The sequence below is a fragment of the Natrix helvetica genome, assembly GCF_964273705.1.
Source record: "Natrix helvetica genome assembly, chromosome: 1".
NCBI classification, from domain to species: Eukaryota; Metazoa; Chordata; class Lepidosauria; order Squamata; family Natricidae; genus Natrix; species Natrix helvetica.
The window spans coordinates 369,653,332-369,673,907 of NC_138548.1; the positions used below are offsets into that span (position 1 = coordinate 369,653,332).

Consider the following 20,576-nt stretch of genomic DNA (forward strand, 5'->3'; position numbering starts at 1 on the left):
AATCGCACTAGTACTACTAACAGTCTGTGGCAATCCCTGCAGCCTGGAACAGCTGATTGGGGGTATTCTGGCAGTCCAATCAGCTGTGCTGAATCAGGCTGCAATAAGGGATGAAGCTGACCAGGCCGACCAGAGTTTGCAGCCATAATCACATTCAGGAATCACACACAAGTAACTGATTCAGCAGGATTCAAAATAATAATAATAATAATATACAATATATTACCAAAAGCAGGTTTTCCAAGGTAGCAGTAAATACAAGCAAATCACAAGCAGTTTCACTTTCAGTTCTCGGCTAAGCCAGGCTCCTTCCTGTGTCCTTCTTGCTCAAACAGCAAATTTCAGAGTCCAAATAGCCCTAATTGGCTGTCTTAGTGGCTATGCTTATTCATTGACTGACCTTGTTCCCATGTGTCAGCTGAATGCCATGGATGCTAGGAGGCAGAGGCAGAATTTATTTTCCTCCCCCAAAACTAAGGTGTGTCTTATACTCCCAAAAATACGGTAACTGCGTCACATTGCCGTCATGTGACATTTCACGACTTTTCCCCCTTTGTGGCACCGGGGTGGGTGTGGCCTACACATGATGCCTCCAGCCCATGGGCCACCGTTTTGACACCCCTGCTGTAAAGTATTAAATAAAGTGAAAAAGTTTTATACATGGTAGATTTTATTCAATTTGGTTGCCTAGATCTCCTCAAAAGGTTTCAAAGGTTTTACATCTAAAAATGTTATGCTGTACTAATTTGACCTATTTATTAATTTATCTCTAAAGATGTACATGTGCTGTTGCATTTTTTTCCCTCTCTCTCTTTCCTTAGAGGTCCCTGAAACACATTCTGGTTTCTTCTATGGTTTTATTGTACCTTTACAAAGAACAGTGTATTTTTTCTCTATTGCAGAACAATAGTTATTTTTTTCCAAAGTTGAAATACTCCAATAATAGAACATGAACTCAACCTTTTTTGAATAATTAATAAAAGTCATTTTCAGGGATTTTGTTCCAGTTTGGTACATTATAAGAGAGAAGAAGTAGTCATAGAAAGAAGGGCAGGCACCCATCTCTTCATAAAGGCAGCCAAAGTCCACCTTGAAGCAGGATAAACTGTATCCATATTGAGGATTAACATTTCAGATTCATCCCAAACTTCTCTTTTCAGGGTGGAAAGTTTCAAGAGATTTTCTAAGAGACGTTAAGGGAGCAGCTTCTCTCTCACTCCTGGGCTCATCTTCAGAGTTTCACCCCATTCGTGACTCCTCCCATTGTGCATCTGCCTGTTGACTCCCTCAGAGTTCAGAGAGACAATGTCTCTCCTTGTGGCCATTATCCAAATCATAGTGATTTATTTCTTCTCTTGGTGCTAAATCTCAAAAGACATTTTGGAAAGCTTCAAGATGTCATACAAAGACAGACATAACATGGTTCCACTTTGATAGTACATCAAAGCCTTTTTGGCCAATGTCTTTGCACTGAAAAATCTTGGGGGCATAAGTGGCCCTGGAGAAAGAGAGAACCTTGAAGGCTTTTAAGACAGGCAAGAGCTGCAAATGTGAAGCCTTGTCTGACTCTTCCGGGATTAGGAAACTTCCGGAGCTTCAGTCTTGGAAGTGGGCTTTAGTTCCTTCCACCTCTTCCTATCATCTTGCCTTCAAAGCAAGACTGGAGACTCCATCAGGAGGACAAGTCATGTTGCTGCTTCTGCTGCTTCTGCTGCCCCAAGAAGTTCTGGGAAGTCTCAGAGCCAAATGCATCCTGACTCTGAACAGGGACGAGGTGCATCCAGAGATCCATTACCAGCCAGGAGAGTTCCTCATTGGTGGCATTGTCTCTGCAACGAAGATGTTTCTTCTTCCATTAAGCTTCAACAAATCTCCTTTGACTGAAATTTCTCAGTACGTCAAAATTCCTGCTCAGAATTAGAGCCTCTCCATTCCACCCTAAGTTCTAAAGTTCCAGCCGCCTCTCTTACAATGAATGATCTATTTGATTTGCTAGTTTTTCTCTCTTTCTGTTTCATTTCATCCTTGGATCATCCTTTTCAGCTGATGAACTTGATTTGAAAATGTCAAATAAATAACCAGTAGATGTTTTCTATTTTTCCTGATCTTGAAGAAGCAGCTTCTGCTTTTCTTGACATCCTCTCAGCAGAGGAGGACTGTGGATGGAGAAGAGAAGATGGTTCTTCTCTTCTACCACTCTCATGCCGAATAAGGTCTTCAGCATGGGTAGAAAAATGCGGAAATGTTGGTTTTTTTCTCTGAAGTAAAAATGAGATATCCTCAATTTTATTCTGTACCACCTGTTCAATGAATGGATCCCAGTTCAGATTTGATTTTTCTTAAATGCCTGAATCCCAGTTGAGTGATTGCCAGTATATATGAAGAATAAGCTAAAGCTAAATTTAAAACTGAATTATGTACAAATGGTGAATATGTAATAACAAAAATGTTATTTGAAACAGAAGATGAACAAATTAAATTTGCCTGACTGAATGCACTGTTAAATTTGGAAATTCAATACAGAGAATTTGGATAACTAGTATTCAATTTGCACTCTGTCATAATTTAAGAGAATGATTGTTTTTTAATAAAATGATCTATTCTTGGTATATGAGGCCAGAGACTTTATTAAAAATGTGTAAAAGGTATTTCAAACAAATGCAGGAATTGTGAAAAGCATGGGGGAACATTTTACCATGCAGGGTGGATTTGTGAGAAAACTAAGACATTTTAGATACAAATTGGCACAAACATGCAAAGAATTAGAAAGGCAAAAAATTGTGAAGAAACCAGAATTATTTTTTATTGGAACTTCTGAACAATGAATTAAAAACTTTCATAGCAGATGGATTTTACATATGGTAACTGCAGCAAAGTTGCTGTATGCTTAAGGATGGAAGAACCATGGAATTCTCAGAGTGGGAGGCTAGATTGTGAAAAAATGTAGAATTTAAAGAAATGAAAATGTATCCGTTGAAAAGAAGGTTGGAAATCAGGTTAATTTTCTCTCCTTTATTTCTTACATTCTCCTTATTTATTTATTTTTTCTTTTGATTAATACTTTATTTTATGGAAAAATTCTTAATAAATTTAAATCTAAAGAAGAGTTAGGTAAATAATACTAGATAAACTCAGAAATAATATGCATTCAGTGTAGAAAAATAAAAGAAAAATGGAAAGAGTCCATTCAGATGGATGAGATTTTTGTTTTGGAGGGGGAGGGAGAGATTTGAAAATGCCTCCAAACCTCTCATCCTTAGGTGGATTAGAAATACGATTGTTGAAAGAACAGTTAAATGACATGGGGCATCCATTGATTATGTCCTGATACATGCATACTTTCAGGAAAACATTAACAGAGTCCTGGAAAATCCTATCCTTCCTTTTCGCAATCCAAGCGATCAACAAGGATCCCAACATTTCGTTCAATGTCACCCTGGGATACAACATCTATGACAATTATTTCAATGCACAAATGACCTCAGAGGCTTTGCTGGACCTGCTTTCGGAGGGAAAGGCCAACGTTCCCAACTACAGCTGTGGAAGGCAGAGAAACACAGTGGCTGTTCTGGAAGAGGCTGATACTGACATCTCCTTCCAGATTTCAACCATGTTGGGAACCTACAAAATCCCACAGGTGTGTCTTTCTTGGGAAGACCATTTTTAGACATGCAACATACAGCCACCCAGCTTCTCTTGTAAATGAGGAGCAAAGTTCCATTGTGGGAATTGCATGAAGTAAGGATGGAGGTTCTATCAAATGGCAGAGAAGGAGCAGAGAAGACAATCCTCTCTCTGGCACCCTCTTAAAGCAGATTGTACAACTCTTCTGAATGTGTCTAGGGAAAGTTCTTCATTACAAGGAGTGAAACAATTCCTCCATTAAAGCTAAGTTTTCCTTTTTAGATCAGTTACAGTTTTGACTCCCTGATTCTGAGTGATAAAACTCAGTTTCCTTTCTTCTACCCACTGCTCCCTTCTGAAGGAGCCCAGTACCCAGGGATGGTCCAGCTTCTCCTCTATTTGAAGTGGACCTTGGTGGGTCTCCTTGCTCCAGACACTGAGAATGGACAAAGGTTCATGAGGACGATGACTTCCATGCTGATCAGGAATGGCATTTGCCCAGTTATATCACAAACCTTTCCCACAGCTTTTGGGGAACCACGCATATACATACAACAATACCGTAGGTGGAGAAAAGTGAACGTCTTTATTTATGGTGCAGACATGAATACATGTGCTCCAGGGTTTGCAATTATACATCAGGTATTTGCATTTCTTGCTGAACCTCTTAGAGGAAAAGTTATGATCACAACAATCCGCTGGAGCTTCAATCGTTATTTGAAAAATAAAAGAAGTTCCTTTCAATACTTCCATAGCGTTTTTTCCTTTCTTATGAAGACAAATCAAATGGCAAATGATGATTGGTCTATAGAGTTGTATTATTCCACGAGGCACTTGGTAGAGAACTCTTTCTTGTGCTCCTACACCAAGGATGCCTTTTCGGTGAAAGTCTGGAGACGGTGCAAGCAGAAAGTAGACCTGGAAACTCTGAGGAAAGAGGAACAGGATCAGATCCTGACTCTGGACAGCTATTTCATTTACAACACAGTCTGGGCTGTGGGACGGGCCTTAAATACAGCTTATTTATTCCGATCCAGGAGGACAACATTTAAAAATATTAAAAACTTTAAAATTCCAGTGCTGAAGGCCTGGCAGGTACTTATTTTCTTTTTCACAGCTCTGAAGTTGAGAATCAATTTTACAATTGTAACAATTGTGTAACTATTCTGACAATAGTAATAATTTAATCAGAATATTAAAAAATTAAATTGAATTCCAACTTTCCATTGGTCTTCCTGTTGCTTTCATTTTATCTTGCTCATTTCTAAAACATAGAACAACAGAGCTGGAAGGGACCATGAAGGTCATCCAGTCCCACCCCCTGCTCAAGCAGGAGACCCTACACCACTGATGGCGAACCTATGGCACGCGTGCCACAAGTGGCACGCGGAGCCATTTGTCAGGGCACGTGAGGCGCTGCCCTGTTAGCTGGCCAGCGCGCATGCGCATGCTGGCCAGCTGAGTTCACCTTTTTAAAAGCTATTTTTCGCCTTTCCCAGGCTTCAGAGGCTTTATAGGAGCCTGGAGAGGGCGAAAAGAGCCCCACCCCGGCGTTCCGAAGGCTTCAGGGAATCCTCCGGATGGTCCCTGAAGCCTCCGGAGGGCCTCCGGGGGGGGCGGGGAGGTTCTTTTCACCTATAAAGCCTCTAGAGCCTGGGGAGGGCGAATAAAACATGTAAAAATTGGAGGGTTGCACGTTGTGCGTGAATGCGCACTGGAGGGTCACGCGTTGCATTATGGGTGCGGCATGCCCGCACACAACACCCCTGTGCTCCCCCCACTTGTGGCACGCGAGCCAAAAAAGGTTCGCCATCGCTGCCCTATACCATTTCAGACAAATGGCTGTCCAGTCTCTTCTCGAAAGCCTCCAGTGATGGAGCAACCACAACTCCTGAAGGCAACCCATTCGATGGGTTGATTGTTCTCACCGTTAGGAAATTTCTCCTAAGTTCTAGGTTGCTTCTTTCCTTAATTAGTTTCCACCCATTGCCTCTTGTCCTGCCTTCAGCTGATTTGGAAAATACTTTGATCCCATCATCCTTGTAGCAGCCCCTCAAATATTGGAAACCCCCTCATATCCCCTCAGTTCTTTCTTTCACTAGACAAGACATACCAAATTCCTGTAGCCTTTCTTCGTATGTTTAGCCTCCAACTTCTTTTGTTTTGTTTTTTAACAGAAGCTTCTTTCTAACTTCTGATTTACATTCAGCTCTTTTATCTTGGATTCTTTTCTTCACAAGCAGGAGCACTGCCCTGTCCCACCCAACCTCAGAAAATGTGCTGTCCATATTAGGCAGTTAAACACTCTGATCCTCTCACCTCCTGGGCTGCCCCTCTGCTCCAAAGGAGAATTGACTCAGAGGGGTCTCATTCCTGTGCTAAGACCCCTCCCTTTGGACTCCTCTTCCCCTGCTTTAAACTCTCAGCAGGATCTGAGACGTCAAAAAGTGGTAAACATCTTTGGGCCAAGAAGGTAAGAGGGCTGAGGTCAGTTCACAAGGTGAAAGGTTTAACTAGGAGAAATTCTAGAGGGAGCAAGAGTGAAGAACATTCCATAAAACATTCCATAGACATTGCATAAAATTATATGGAGGTGACCTTAACTGGTGAGAGAGAATCAGCTTTCCCAGTGAGGATCTGGGGTCTCTTCTCCAAATCAAATAGCTCATCTCTCACCTCAAATGCAAGTTGATAATGCAAGATTCGTAAGCACAACATGCTACTAGAGCAAAAGCTCCGATAGGTAACCCCAAGGTGAGCCAAGATTTTTCTCTTCCTATCCTCCCGTTGATCATTAACCAGTTCTTTATAGCCTTGTTCCTCTGTGGGGCATTTTATTTCATGTTGACCTCACTGGCAGAATTCTTTCAATGTGCTTGTGCACTGCATCCCCTTCCTTCAGGGTCTTAACTTTGGACCTCACTAGCTCACACTGGGTGTCTCCTTTCCTAAACTTCCCTTTGGTTCTCTAATCTCCCTCTCTGGAGTGACACTTATGAATGTGGAGAGATAAAGGACAACTTTTATCAGTCTTTGCTTTGAATGGTCATTTTTAGTCCTTTTAATAGATATTTTATTGCATATTCCTCAGTACAGATCATTCCAGCACAAACTGAGAATTTTTTTGCCATAGAGCTTTGTATGCCGTTTGTAACATGGTCATTTTTCTCTTCCATTCCAGCTTCATTCCTTCTTTCAAAACTCTCAGTTTTATAATAATTGCATCAATGGAGTATATTTAGATCAGAATGGAGAGCTGGTGGCAGACCTGGACATTATGCATTGGATTATTTTACCTAATATATCTATCAACAAAGTGACATTTGGAAGTCTAGAAAGAGAGGGAAACCAAGATTTCAAGTTGATGATCCACCCAAATGCTACTGCAGTGATGGAAATGCTAGACAAGGTGGGGGAAAGACTTTATTTAACCCTTTCTGAAGGTCTCACCAAGAGGATTGCAGAATTGGGGCAGGGATGTCATTTCAGTTTTCACAGAGAGAAAACATCTTCTTTGGTTACATGTTCAGCTGTCTGAGAAAAATATCCTTACTTCCAGTTAGTAGTCTATCAATTTCTGTGGGGGAGCAAGATTTAAATCACAGGGCAACATTATTTCCTTCTCCAAAGCAGAGAATCCTTCCAACTTTTCCTTCATTATGTACATGACAAGAGTAACAAAGATGATTAAGGGACTGGAGTCTCAAATATATAATCAAAGGTTGTGGAAACTGGAAATGCCAATTGAAACAGAAAAAAAAAGATTAGGGGTGACATGATAGCAGTCTCCCAATATTTGGGGGCTGTCATAGAGAAGGTGTCAACCCATTCTCCAAATCATCAGCAGACAAGGCAAGAAGTAACAGATGGAAGCTGATGAAAGAGAGATCCAAGCAAGCAAGACTTAAGGAGAAATCACCCATTAGTAAGAACACTTAATCAGTGGAACATCTGGCCTAGAGAAGTGGTGGGTGCTCCACCACTGGAGGGTTTTAAGGAGAAATTGGACAGCCATTTGTCCATAGTGGTATAAGGTCTCCTGCTTGAGCAAGGAATTAGACTTGAGGACCTCTTCAAAGTTAGCAAAGATAAGCCTTGAACTGGAGAGCTTCAAACATTTCCTTTTACTTCTTTTAGGAAATACAATAATTCATTCGTGGATTTTTTTAATTTCCCCCTCTCTGCCCAGCCCTTCCCTCCTTCCAGATGTGTGGAAAGCTGTTCTCCTGGATTCATGAAGGTGGCTCAGGAAGGGAAGCCCATCTGCTGCTACAATTGTCACCCATGTGCAGAAGGAACCATCTCCACCATAGAAAGTGAGTGACAGCAGGAGAAAGTCTTTTTGGGAGGACGATAATGCTGACATTTTCCATGAACATTTTTTCCTGAGGGTGACATTCCATGGGTTCTTCTAGAGGCTCTTCTTTAGATCCATTGTCTCACTCCTGACCTAAAAAGAGGAGAGGAGAGGAGAGGAGAGGAGAGGAGAGGAGAGGAGAGGAGAGGAGAGGAGAGACGCTAACTTCCTTCTTGACCTTTTGCAAAGTTGTTGTTGCTTATAGAAAATAGAGGAAAGCATTTTAATATTCTCATTCCATATCCAATTCACCTTCACCTCCACCTAATGTTTCTTTGCTCCATGGCAAAAGGGCTAATTATCCAATTCATCTGGCATAAACTACATTAAGCAATCTCTCACATGTCTTCATCCCATTATAAACTGAATTCTATTGCTGCCTTAAGACATTGACAAAAGGCTGGGCTCCAATTTTCAAGAGGTTCAGCAATGAAAAGGTAAAATGGTAGAACTTCCTTCCTTCCTTCCTTCCTTCCTTCCTTCCTACCTACCTACCTACCTACCTACCTACCCACCTACCTACCTACCTACCTACTTACCTACCTTCTCTCTCAACATTCATTGATGAAATGGTGACAACAAAAAAGAAAAGACATATTTAGCTGTTCTAGATGGAGAGAAATGAAGATACACATACTGTCTACACCAACACAGTTATTCACACCAAAAATAATGTTACCCAAACAATGCATTTGATTAAAGGACATGTTAAAGGAACTTTAAATCTTGCTCTTTTTCAGATGCAGACAAATGTACCAAATGTCCAGAAGATCAACATCCAAACACCAAGCGAGTTCACTGTATCCCCAAGATTAAAAGTTATCTTTCTTACAAGGAAAATCTGGGGCTCATCCTGACTTCCATTGTTTTCCTCCTCTCTTTAACCACAGGCTTTGGCTTGGGGATCTTCATTAAATTCATGGAAACCCCAATTGTCAAAGCCAACAACCGGGACCTCTCCTACATCCTCCTGGTCTCCCTCCTGCTTTCCATCTTGACCTCCTTCCTGTTCATTGGCCGGCCAAGGAGGGTGACCTGCCTCCTCCGACAAACAGCCTTCAGCATTGTCTTTTCCATTGCCATTTCTTCCATCTTGGCCAAAACGATCACAGTGGTGTTAGCCTTCTTGGCCACAAAACCAGGGAATAAAGTTCAGAGATGGTTGGGGAAGAGCTTGGCCAACTCCATTGTCGTTTCTTGCTCTGGTCTCCAAGTTGTCATTTGCATCATCTGGATGGGCACTTTCCCCCCATTCCCTGACTCTGACATGCGCTCCCAACCTAGAGAGATCATCCTACAATGCAACGAAGGTTCTGTCACCATGTTTTATGTTGCCCTTGGGTACATGGGCTTCTTGTCTGCTGTCTGCTTCACGGTGGCTTTCCTGGCCAGGAATCTGCCTGGGGCCTTCAATGAAGCCAAGCTGATCTCCTTCAGCATGCTGGTCTTCTGCAGTGTCTGGGTGTCCTTTGTGCCTGCCTACCTGAGCTCCAAGGGGAAGTACACAGTGGCTGTTCAGGTCTTCTCCATCTTGGCCTCCAGTGCTGGACTGCTGGGCTGCATCTTCATCCCCAAGTGCTACATAATTATTTTTAGGCCAGATCTGAATACCAAAGAACATCTCATGTCAAAATAAAATAGAAAAAAACTTTTTACAAATTCATTATTTTTTCAAAAATGGCATTTTACAGTCTCAATTAACAGGTTTAGATTCATTTAACATTTATTTATTGAATTTATATGCTTTCCGTCTTTAGTTTTATTTAAGCTTTATTTGATTTATAGACCGCCCCCTCTCCCCGGAGGGACTTGGGGCGGTGTACAGACATCTCATTAAAAAACCGTATACAAAAATAAATACCCTTAAATTCCCATAAAATTGAATTAAACAATAGGCTGTACAAAATAATAAAAATTAAAAACAACCTAAAACCCACCCCTAAAAATTTAAAATACAGACTTGCCTAAAGATGACTCTATGAAGCTTACAATCAATAAAAACAAGTGAAACTTTAAATCATTCAAAGAATAAATAGTATCACTAAAATTGTTTTAAAATCGATAAAGGAGGGAAGCGGTGAGGAGGAAGATGCACAGGTAGAATAGATATCCCTCCTATTCCTAAAGCTACTCCCATTCCTATTCTTCTGTGTTCCTAAACAGACCAATAATAATATATGAAGTCTTATTTTTAGTCTTGATAATGTCAGTAAAGTCAGTTTCCAGATGAATGAGTCTTTCCAGTAAGGAAATGGAGATATAAGGGATGTAGCTTTGCAGCTCCTATTGACCTGTGGGAAGTTTTATCAGAACATTCCCACAGCAATCCCTGAATCTGATGATGAAAAGACTCCTTAGAACTAAGACCATTTTTCTGAAGATAACAGAAGGGCAAGAAATAATCTGAGATTTCTTATCTTATTATTTATGTACGTATAACCCATTTTCTCCTCCTGTTTTGCATCATTTCACCCTCTTTTGTGCAATGTATACATATTTATATATTTGTATTAAACAAATGTATAAGGCTGCCACATTCACTCATAAGTTCCACTGAGCAGATTACAACTTTAACATTCACAATATTAAAAGCTCATTAAAATCCCACAGCAGTATGAGTGGGATATGAGTGGAGGATGTGAATGTATCCCTTTGTCAGAGGGAATTTCTCTCTGTTGTGGACAAGATCCACTCCCAGTATGTAACATGTAATAAAAACTGCCCTGATTGGTCACTTTGGGTCCAGTGTATTGATTCTACAGAAACTCGTGTCAGAAATGGGATTCAAAATTTGTGATCTGTGACCAGGGATGAGAGCAGGGCACCCAATGTGTTGTGGTGAGTTTGATCCCATGTCCTTTCCTTCTGCCAGAAAGGGCACCATTTAGGAGTTTGTTTAAGGCAACAAATTGGGTCTAAAATCCATTTTCTTGAGGGAGGTTTCTTAAATGTATGTGGCCCCTTTTTCATTCCAGTTCACAGCTTTCCTGCAGAGAGCTCAACTGAGCAATGACTGGAGGAGTCTGACGAGGGGTATTTGACTTTGGAGGAGTAATAGTGATTCTTCTATATGGAGCAGAAATTGGCCCTGAGGCTCAGTTCAAACCAGAGGTGGGATTCAGCAGGTTCTGACCAGTTCTGGAGAACCGGTAGCCCAAATTTTGAGTCGTTCAGAGAACCGGTAAATACCACCTCTTACCCCATCTATTCTCTGCTGCCCGAGTCCCAGCTGATTGGGAGGAAATGGGATTTTGCATTAACCTTCCCCTGGAGTGAGGTGGGAATGGAGATTTTTCAGTATCCTTCCTCTGCCCACCAAACCATGCCCACAGAACCGGTAGTAATAATTTTGGATTCTCACCACTGGTTCAAACTCCACTTTTATCCTGCTGTCCCACTGAAAGAAGTTGCCTTAGCTACTACTGGCAAGGAGGGCAATGGAAAACCAACTGCCTTTGAATCAGAATACAGTTGGGAGGGACCTTGGAGGTCTACTAGTCCAACCCCCTACCCAAGCAGGAGATCCTATACCATTTCATACGAGTGTCTGTCCAGTCTGTTCTTCAAAGCCTCCAGTGATGAAGCATTGACAATGTCTCAAGGCAAGCTGCTCCATTGGTTAATTGTCCTCACTGTTAGGTTGTTTCTCCTCAATTCCAGGTTGCCTCTCTCCTTCATTAGTTTCCATCCATTGCTTTCTCTCCTGCCCTCTGGTGCTTTGGAAAATAAATTGCCCCCCTCTTCTTCATGGCAGCCTCATTTGACTTGATTCAAAAATGGTTTGAATCAAATCCTCTTTGTCCAAGAGGATGGAAGGAACATTAAAAAAAAGTTGCCTGGACAAATGAGTAGAAATAATTGGATGGAGGTGGATAGATGTGCTTCCCATCAGAAGCTCAACTTCAAAGACAAGCTAAAGATGTCTCCCTATGAGGTTGTCTGTGGGGGACCCATGGCTTTAGACTCTGAATTGATTCCCATCCCAGAAGGTTGTCTTCATCCTGACCCATGGTCAAGTTCCTTACTCCTATACAATCCTTTCAATGGGAGCAGCACCTGACCCAAGCTGGAGTCAGACTTCATCAGGACCAGAAAGGGATACCTGACACGGCAGCCTATGAGCAGCTGCAGGCAGGAGATTGGGGGCATCACAATGTGGGTCAGAGAAAGAAGAGTCTGTCTGCAAGGTGGAAAGGCCCATATCTGGTGCTATTAGTTGCTCATAGCAGTGCCAGGTTTGGAGGCCTGACCTTCAGAGTTCATCTGAGTCCCCTAAGGATCCCTCCAGCTCCAGAAAACGCAGACCAACAAAGGCATCGTTCCAGGTTCCCAGGAAGTGAGTAGAAGAATGAAGAAGGTGAAGCTTTGACTACGAAATCTTGAAGAGCTATGGAGATGAGTGTTGATGGACTTAAGTCTTTGTAATAGATCAGCTTTGATATTCAGGCTCTTACAATGAATGCATTTCTTTTGCTTTACTGTATTCTTACACTTTTCCTCTTTATTTTCGGTCTATCAGCAAAGCAATGGCTCCGCTAAAAGTTTCCCCTCTGATGGCCAATGCATAATTCAGTCATCAAGGTATAAGATGAAGAAGCCACTGGACTGGCTGCCTACCAATTGCTCCCATTTAACTTGAAACCTTTGTGTCATTCTACCTGGGGAATATTTTTGTGCTAGCAAGATAACAAACTGAGATTTTGTGCTCAAAACACTCTTTCTAGGGGCACAGGAGCAGTTGTTGGATGAGCTCATATTATTTCTCAGTTGGCCCCAATGCATAAGCCACCCAGCCTTAACTCTCTAGGGAAAACCCTTTTCTATGTTGAGTCTACTCCCACTCAAGCACAGGTGGATCAACCAAGCACTCTACAGGGGGGAAACCAAGGGCAATCTGCAGGGGAGTAACTGAGTATGACTGCTTCGTTATCATGAGAAGAACACATGTCTTTTCTTATCACCAATTGAAAACTGCACACATGTAACAGAAATGGTCCCTGTCCCAATTCAACCACGCTCACCAAAGGGATGGTACTTGCTGTGTGGAAACTGTGCCATCTCCTATTTTCTGCCAGATGCTTCAGGAGGCTCCCTGTGCCACAGGGCACTTGTTCTCTTTTCATGCAATGCCAGTTGATCAAAACTACACTCCTCACGAACCCAAGGAAGTGTGCAGGAACATCAAACTCATTGGGGGCTTTCCATGGGACAGTAGAATTGTGATGACCTTATGGGGTAATTAAACGCAGAGACGCTTATGGGCTTGCTATCTCCATAATTGGCTCAACAGTCATAGCAGCCCATTTCTACCTCAATAGTAGAAACGTGGCTTGTTTAGTAATAAAAGTATGAACCAAACTTCAAATGCTCCTGCTCTCCTGAACGAAGATTAGGAACAGCCAAGAACAGCAATTTTGAAGAACATCTTGGCCATTGACTTTCTGTGGTGATTGTGAGGAGTTTCCAGATCCTCAAACTATGGCCCATTGGCTGGATTCGGCCTTTAAAATCAAAGTATTCAGCCTGCAGATTGGTGGGATTCAGCCCCTCCCCTCGCCCCGTCCCTCACCATTGGCTTTATCTTCCAGTGAGCATCTACTCCAGCTACACTTCTGGTTAGTTATTTCACTGGTTGAGCTGCACTTCTGATCACACGGCTGCTGCCCGAAGGTAAGGCCGGAGGGTGCTGGGGAGGACCAGCTGACTGAGGGGTGATCTCTCCAGTGCAGCCACATGATCCAGGGCCGGTGTGTGAGTAGGAGAGGGGCTGCTGCTGGCTTGAAAAGCAGTTCTGCTGCCAGCCTGTAAATCAGTGCTTTAAAAGTCTTTAAAAATGCTTTAAAAGCAGCCTTTTCGGATGTTTTTCACAGTCATATGATCCAGGGCCGGTGGGTGAGTAGGGGAGGGGCAAGTACAGCAGGGACAAAGGCAAATGGAACACTCAATTTGCCACACCCACCCAGTCACATAACCACCTAGCCACACCCACCCAGTCACATGACCACCTAGCCGTGTTCACCCAGCCAGTCCGGCACCTCAAACATCTGAGGGACCATGAATCGCCCCCCTGTTTAAAAAGTTTGAGGTCTCCTGCTTTAAACTCATGAACAATTCCTTGCAAATAAAAGTTACCAAGCAGGATTTGGAAGATCCAGCTAAGCGAATCACACAACAATCCCTCCAGGAGTTTCTAGAATTGGATGATCTCAGCTTGCCTGGGACAGGTGGGCTATGAAACCTGGCTCTAGAATTCCCAATTCTCCTGGCTGCCATTATCCTATTGCTCTGCTCAGGGCAATGTTTAGGACTTTTGAGTTATTGTTCCCAGGAGAGTGAAAGGCTAAACCCTGTTCTCTTGGGAGATCCATATGGTGACCCCCTTGAGGTCAAATGGGGAGACAGGACTGTGGGAAAAATCAGGTCTTAGATAAATGGAATTTACTCAATCAAGTTGCCATAAAGCAATATAAGGCCAATGTTTGTTACCTCAATACAACAATCCCAATGATTTGCAATGGAAAATGCTTTTTTTTGGGGGGGGGGTGGCATTATCAAAGTGGCTCCTTCTTTTGATTTAGGTTTTCTTCCCTGTTTTATTGCTCATTTGTTTTTGTTTTTTGTTTGCCTTAGTCCTTCCTTCCCTGAAGGAAAACAGGCAGAAGAAGGAACCCGAGCTCACTTAGGTATAGTAAGTTGACACCCTTTACCCCTGAATTGTTATATCTGTGCGCTTACATCATTTGTTTCTTATGTCTTAATCTCTCCTGTCATTTTGAGATGATATGAATACAACTCTATGTTCTGTGGGGCCTTCTCTCCATGTTATTTGAGGGACCCCCACCAGAGCATGGAAATAAACAGTGCAGTAACAGTTCATTACTTGTTTTGTGTCCTACATCCCATTCCACAAGTAGTAAAATACTGAACACCGGAAGGTACCAGAGAATAGAGGAATTTTCCCTCCTTTAAGACATATAATTTATTTCCACTGTCAGCTGTCAGAGGTCACACTCTAACTACAGGCATTCAAGATGGGTGAGGATTTTCCCTTCAATCCTCTTCCTTTTCCCCAGAGGTCTGGATGGAGGAAGGGAGGGAGCAAGGAGAGCAAATAGGGCAGTAGCTGCTCCCCCACAGTTGGGTCTCTTCAGAACTGAAGGAGCTCAGAGGAGGGGCAGGTTCGACCCTGAGGACACCTTTTCCGTTATTATATAGTGGTAGAAGTGGGATATTGAACACTTGGGTGTAAATAGGGAATCAAGAGGTTTTTTCCTTTTAAAAAAATCCTCTGAAAATCACCAAAATCACATACCAACCACAGGTCTTTATCCCTCCACTAAAAACTGGCAATGGTGGACAGGCTAGGTAGTGCTAGGACGGTCACACAGCTGACAAGGGACAAAGACTACCAGTATGCCAACCCTTTCAGAAAGGCTCAGGCTATGAAGATCTCTGCTACAGAAGATTCCTCACCAGGAGGCAGAAAGTCTGTTCAGCACCTCAGCCCAGAGAAGCTGGAATGGGAGGCTAAGAGAGAGGAAGCCATGAAAAGGGTGAAAGTTGATCTGGAGCTTAACTGAAGGGAGATTGATGAGAAAGAGCACCAAAGCCAAATAAGTTGCAAGACCGCATCATCCACACTAACCGTTCTCCTCCCAATAGAACCAGACCTTGGGGGAATTGAAATGCCAATTCTGAAAGAATCACGAAGGAGGTGAGGTTGAGATCTTCCTAGCTAACTCTGAAGATACCTACCACGCTAAAAGCAGTCAAAAACTGAGGATATGGTTCATATATCTCCTCTCTTAAAGGATTGCTTAAGCCAGATATTGGCTAACTTGTGTGCTGAGGAAAAGAAGGGCTACCAATTGGTGTAAAATACAAATATTAACCGTTAACTTATTTTATGGTTTGATTATTTATTGTTATATTATTATTACATTGATTAAAATAAATATTTTAACTCATTCAGTTTTAAATAACATCAGTTGTCAAAACCCTCCCTCGTTCATCAGGAGCCGAATGAAAGCCCCGAGGCATTTTACACCAGGCTCATTGAAGCCTATCAAATGTACACTCCCATAGATCCCACTTCGCCTGAAAATGCTCGCATGTTGGCTGTGGCTTACATTTCCCAAAGTGCCTCGGACATACGTCGTAAGCTTCAAAAGCTAGAAGGTGCCTTGGGCAAGCCCATGAGTGAGCTAGTGGAAGTGGCACGCAAGGTGTTTGTTAACAGGGAAGCTATGGAGGAAAAGAAGAAGGAGTCCAAAATGCAACGCAAGGCTGAACTTCTGGCAGCTGCCATCATGACACGGCCATCATGAGAAGGCAGAATGAGAGAAAGGGAGAGTGGAGGGCCCTTGGGACGCAATCAATGTGCTTACTGTCATCAACATGGACACTGGAGGGACGAGTGCCCCCAAAAGGCTAGGGATGGTGCAGGGGGACCAGCAAGAGGATCTGGACGACCCAGACCACCTAGAGACCCTCGTCTCCGCCCCACTAACCGGGGGCGCGGAGGCAGAAGAGGCTTCCTTCCCCCTGCCCCCCTTATGCAGTTGGGCCACTTAGAAGAGGAGGACTGAAACCGACCGGGTTCCAGCTGCCTCCCTGAACCTATGGTCCGTATTAAAGTTGGAGGCACAGAAATCCCCTTCCTCGTTGACACGGGTGCTACACGCTCCGTGCTCACCAAACCCCTGGGCCCCCTCTCTAATCAATCTATCAACATCCAAGGGGCCACGGGAGGCCCTCAGAAACGTTCACTCCTACAGCCCCTGCTTTGCAAGACGGGAGGACAGTCCATTCTTCATCAATTTGTGTATTTGCCCGAATGCCCACTCCCCTTGTTAGGCCGAGACTTACTTTGCAAGCTACGTGCTCAGATCTTCTTTACTGAAGATGGGGAGATGGATCTCAAATATGGGCGGGTGAATTTGGAAGTGCCCCGGGAGGAGGCTTGGAGAATTATGACCATCATGCAAGTACCAGGAGAAAAGTGGCGTGAATTCAAGGTCCCTGAATTATGGGCAGAGGACAACCCCCCTGGCTTTGCAGCTCATCACCCACCTATCATAGTGGAAGAGCTCCCCTTTAAAAATCCTGTCAGGATTCGTCAAAGACCCTACCCTAGACCCATAGTGGCAGCCATCCAAGAGGTCATTGATCTGTATTTGGACAATCATATCTTGTTCCCACTGATTCCAAATGGAACACCCCGATTTTGCCTATCCCTAAGGGCGAGGGTCGCTTTCGCTTAGCACAAGACCTACGCCCCGTGAATTTGGCTACAGTCACCATACATCCAACTGTTCCAAACCCATATGTACTGTTGGGTCTGATTCCTCCAACTGCTAAGTGGTTCTCCGTCATTGACCTGAAAGATGCCTTCTTTTCCATCCCCATACATCGCAAGAGTAGACACCTGTTTGCCTTTGAGTGGGAAAGCCCTGTCACTGGTCGCAAGCAACAGTACACCTGGACTCGCCCCCCCCCCCAAGGTTTTAAGAACTCCCCCACTCTGTTTGGAGAAGCCCTGGCCAAAGACCTTGAGTCATTACAAATCCCCCAGCCTGATGTATTGCTTCAATATGTAGATGACTTGTTAGTCACCGGACACAATCAGGAGCACTGTCACAAAAACACATCAGCTCTGTTGAATTTGCTAATGGAGAGGGGATACAAGGCTTCTAGGAAGAAGGCTCAGTTAGTCCAAACAGAGGTCAGATATTTGGGCTATGATATACAACAAGGCCAAAGGGCATTGGGGCATGAACGGAAAGAGGCCATTTGCCAATTACCAATCCCCAGGAATCGCAAGGAATTGAGAGGTTTCCTGGGGGCAGCAGGTTTCTGTCGCATTTGGATCCATAATTTTGCCCTATTAGCTAAGTCATTGTATGATGCCACAAGAGGACATGAAAAAGAGCCTATGCAATGGGGAAAAGAGGAACAGGCCAGTTTCTTGCAGCTTAAGCAGGCTCTTACCCAAGCACCCAGCTTGGGCCTTCCGGATTTGGACAAGCCTTTTCATTTGTTTGTGGACACTAAACAGAACATGGCTGTGGGAGTGTTAACTCAGAAATTTGGTACCTGGCACCGTCCTGTGGCCTATCTGTCCAAACAGTTGGACCCTGTAGCAAAAGGATGGCCTGCTTGCCTTAAAGCTGTTGCTGGCACGGCCCTCCTTACCCACGAGGCCAATAAATTGACCTTTGGCCAGGACCTGAACATATACACCCCACATGCCCTTAAGGCTGTCTTGGACCGAAAAGGCCATCAATGGCTCACAAATCCACGGATGCTCAAATACCAAGGCCTGATTACTCATAATCCTGCTGTCACATTGATTCAATCTCACGCCCTCAACCCGGCTACTCTTTTACCTGAACCGGATGCCCAGACCACACATGATTGTCTACAAACCATTGCTGAGACCTATACCAGTCGCCCCGACTTGAAGGATGAGCCCCTCCTTCGCCCTGATGCTTCTCTGTACACAGATGGCACCAGTTTTCTTCACGAAGGAACCCGCAAGGCCGCCTATGCAATCGTTACGCTTGAGGAGGTATGGGAAGCAGAGCCCCTTCCCCCAGGCACCAGCGCTCAGTTGGCTGAGCTCCATGCTCTCACATGGGCTCTGGAACTGGCACAAGGCCTCCGGGTCAACATCTACACAGACTCCAAATATGCTTTCCTCACTGTACAGGTCCATGGGGCTCTCTACAAAGAAAGGGGGCTCATCACAGCAGGAGGAAAAGATATCAAATATGGCCCACAGATTCTGAGGTTATTGGACAGTGTCTGGGCACCTAAGGAAGTGGCCGTTATGCATGTAAGGGGACATCAGAGAGGCACCACAGACACTGAACGAGGCAACAATAAAGCTGACCGCACGGCCCATGCCGCCGCTCTCCGCCCTACAAAATTACAAGCCACATGCCTTACCTTGTGGACCCCGGACCCATACCATCCACCTTCATATTCGAACCAAGAAATCCAACAGGCCATGGCCATAGGAGCCCACCTTCAAGAAGGATGGTGGGTTTTACCTGACAACAGAGTTTTTGTTCCTCAACACTTGGCATGGGAAGCAGTTACCTCCCTTCATAGGAACCTACACCTGGGGAAGACTGCCCTACAAAATGCTTTGGCCAGAGAAGTCTACATTGAGTACCTCCCTAGTATGGCAGTTAGTGTGTGTGCCAGATGTCAAATTTGTGCTGCCAATAATCCTTGACAAGGTCCTTCTCTGCCCCAGGGACACCAACCAAGGGGATCCTATCCTTTTGACCACTTAATGATTGACTTTACCGACATGCCTAGGTCAGGCCCATACAACGCCATGTTAGTCTTAGCATGCACTTATACTGGCTGGCCTGAATGTGTCCCCATTAGGACGAAGAAGGCCTTCGAGGTGACACGCGCCCTCATGTGTCTCATAATCCCTCGTTATGGCCTCCCGTCCCGTATTTCTTCTGATAATGGCCCAGAATTTATTCATAAGGCCACGCAAAACGTGGCTTCTATCTTAGGGATCACCTGGAAGCTGCATTCGTCGTTCCACCCACAATCTGGCGGTTTCATAGAACGACGGAACCGCACTATTAAGGACAAGGTCGCTAAGATTTGCCAAGAAACCCACCTTAAGTGGCCAGATGCCCTGCCTATGGCTCTCTTGGCGGTTCGTTGTGCTCCGAGCAAGGGTCTTGGTCTCTCGCCCTTCGAGCTGTTGTATGGGCGGGTCCCCAACCTCTTGGCCCCTAATTTGCACCCGACCGCTCAGATAGCTGACTCCATTAAAATTAAACAATTGCAAGCCCTGAATGCCATTGTCCTCCAATTGCAAAAATATGTATTGTCCTGTCGGCCACATGTTGTTGCCACTCCGGTCCATTTCTTCCACCCTGGCCAGGAGGTCTGGGTCAAGGACTGGAAAAAGGAACCATTGGGCCCCAAGTGGAAAGGACCATCTACTGTTGTCATATGTTCTCCCCTTGCTGTTAAGGTTGCTGAAATCAAATCGTGGATCCATTGGTCACGAGTTAAGTTGGCAGCACCTTCCCAGTGGCACGCAGCCAGCGACCCTCACAATCCCTTGAAGCTTACTCTGTGTCGCCATCGTGACCCCGACCTGAGGACTGTCACCTCTCCTGACGACACTCGGGACGCTGTCTCTCTACGGACAGGTGACCAACGCTCTTCACCCCCTGCAGGTGATCTATCAGGCACGATCACCCATCGCACGGGCAACTTACGACGTCTCCCGTGGACTCTTCGCTCATCCCGTCGCTCCAAATAGCTCGATGGAGGCCACCCAGCGCCTGCGCCAAACAGCCTGGATCAGATGAGGCCTTATGCCCACCGTCTGGGTGGTAGTCATCCTTCTCTTTATCTCTATTGCAATCAACTCTATGTATTTGTACCGGCTTTTGCATGCCCAGGACCATCCTCTGGTCCTGCCGGAGGGATTCCCCGAGTCGGTTGATCCTCCAACAGGGGGGAATGGGACACGCCCCGTATACGAAACTATGGGACCAGGCCCCTTTCCACCCTGTGGGGAGTGTTTTGTGTACGGTCCAGGGGGAAAACA

The 20,576-nt window shown here is 44.4% G+C and overlaps 1 protein-coding gene across 1 annotated transcript; it reads left to right on the forward strand.

Moving 5' to 3' along the window:
• Positions 1 to 1,687: 1,687 nt before the first annotated feature.
• Positions 1,688 to 9,617, forward strand: LOC309382675 (vomeronasal type-2 receptor 26-like; the record flags this gene model as incomplete). The annotated part of the gene is made up of 6 exons (XM_081934406.1): positions 1,688 to 1,893; positions 3,346 to 3,637; positions 4,495 to 4,620; positions 5,868 to 6,097; positions 7,831 to 7,940; positions 8,722 to 9,617. The coding sequence occupies 6 exons, from the start codon at positions 1,688 to 1,690 to the stop codon at positions 9,615 to 9,617; spliced, it is 1,860 nt and encodes a 619-aa protein (XP_081790532.1).
• Positions 9,618 to 20,576: the final 10,959 nt, after the last annotated feature.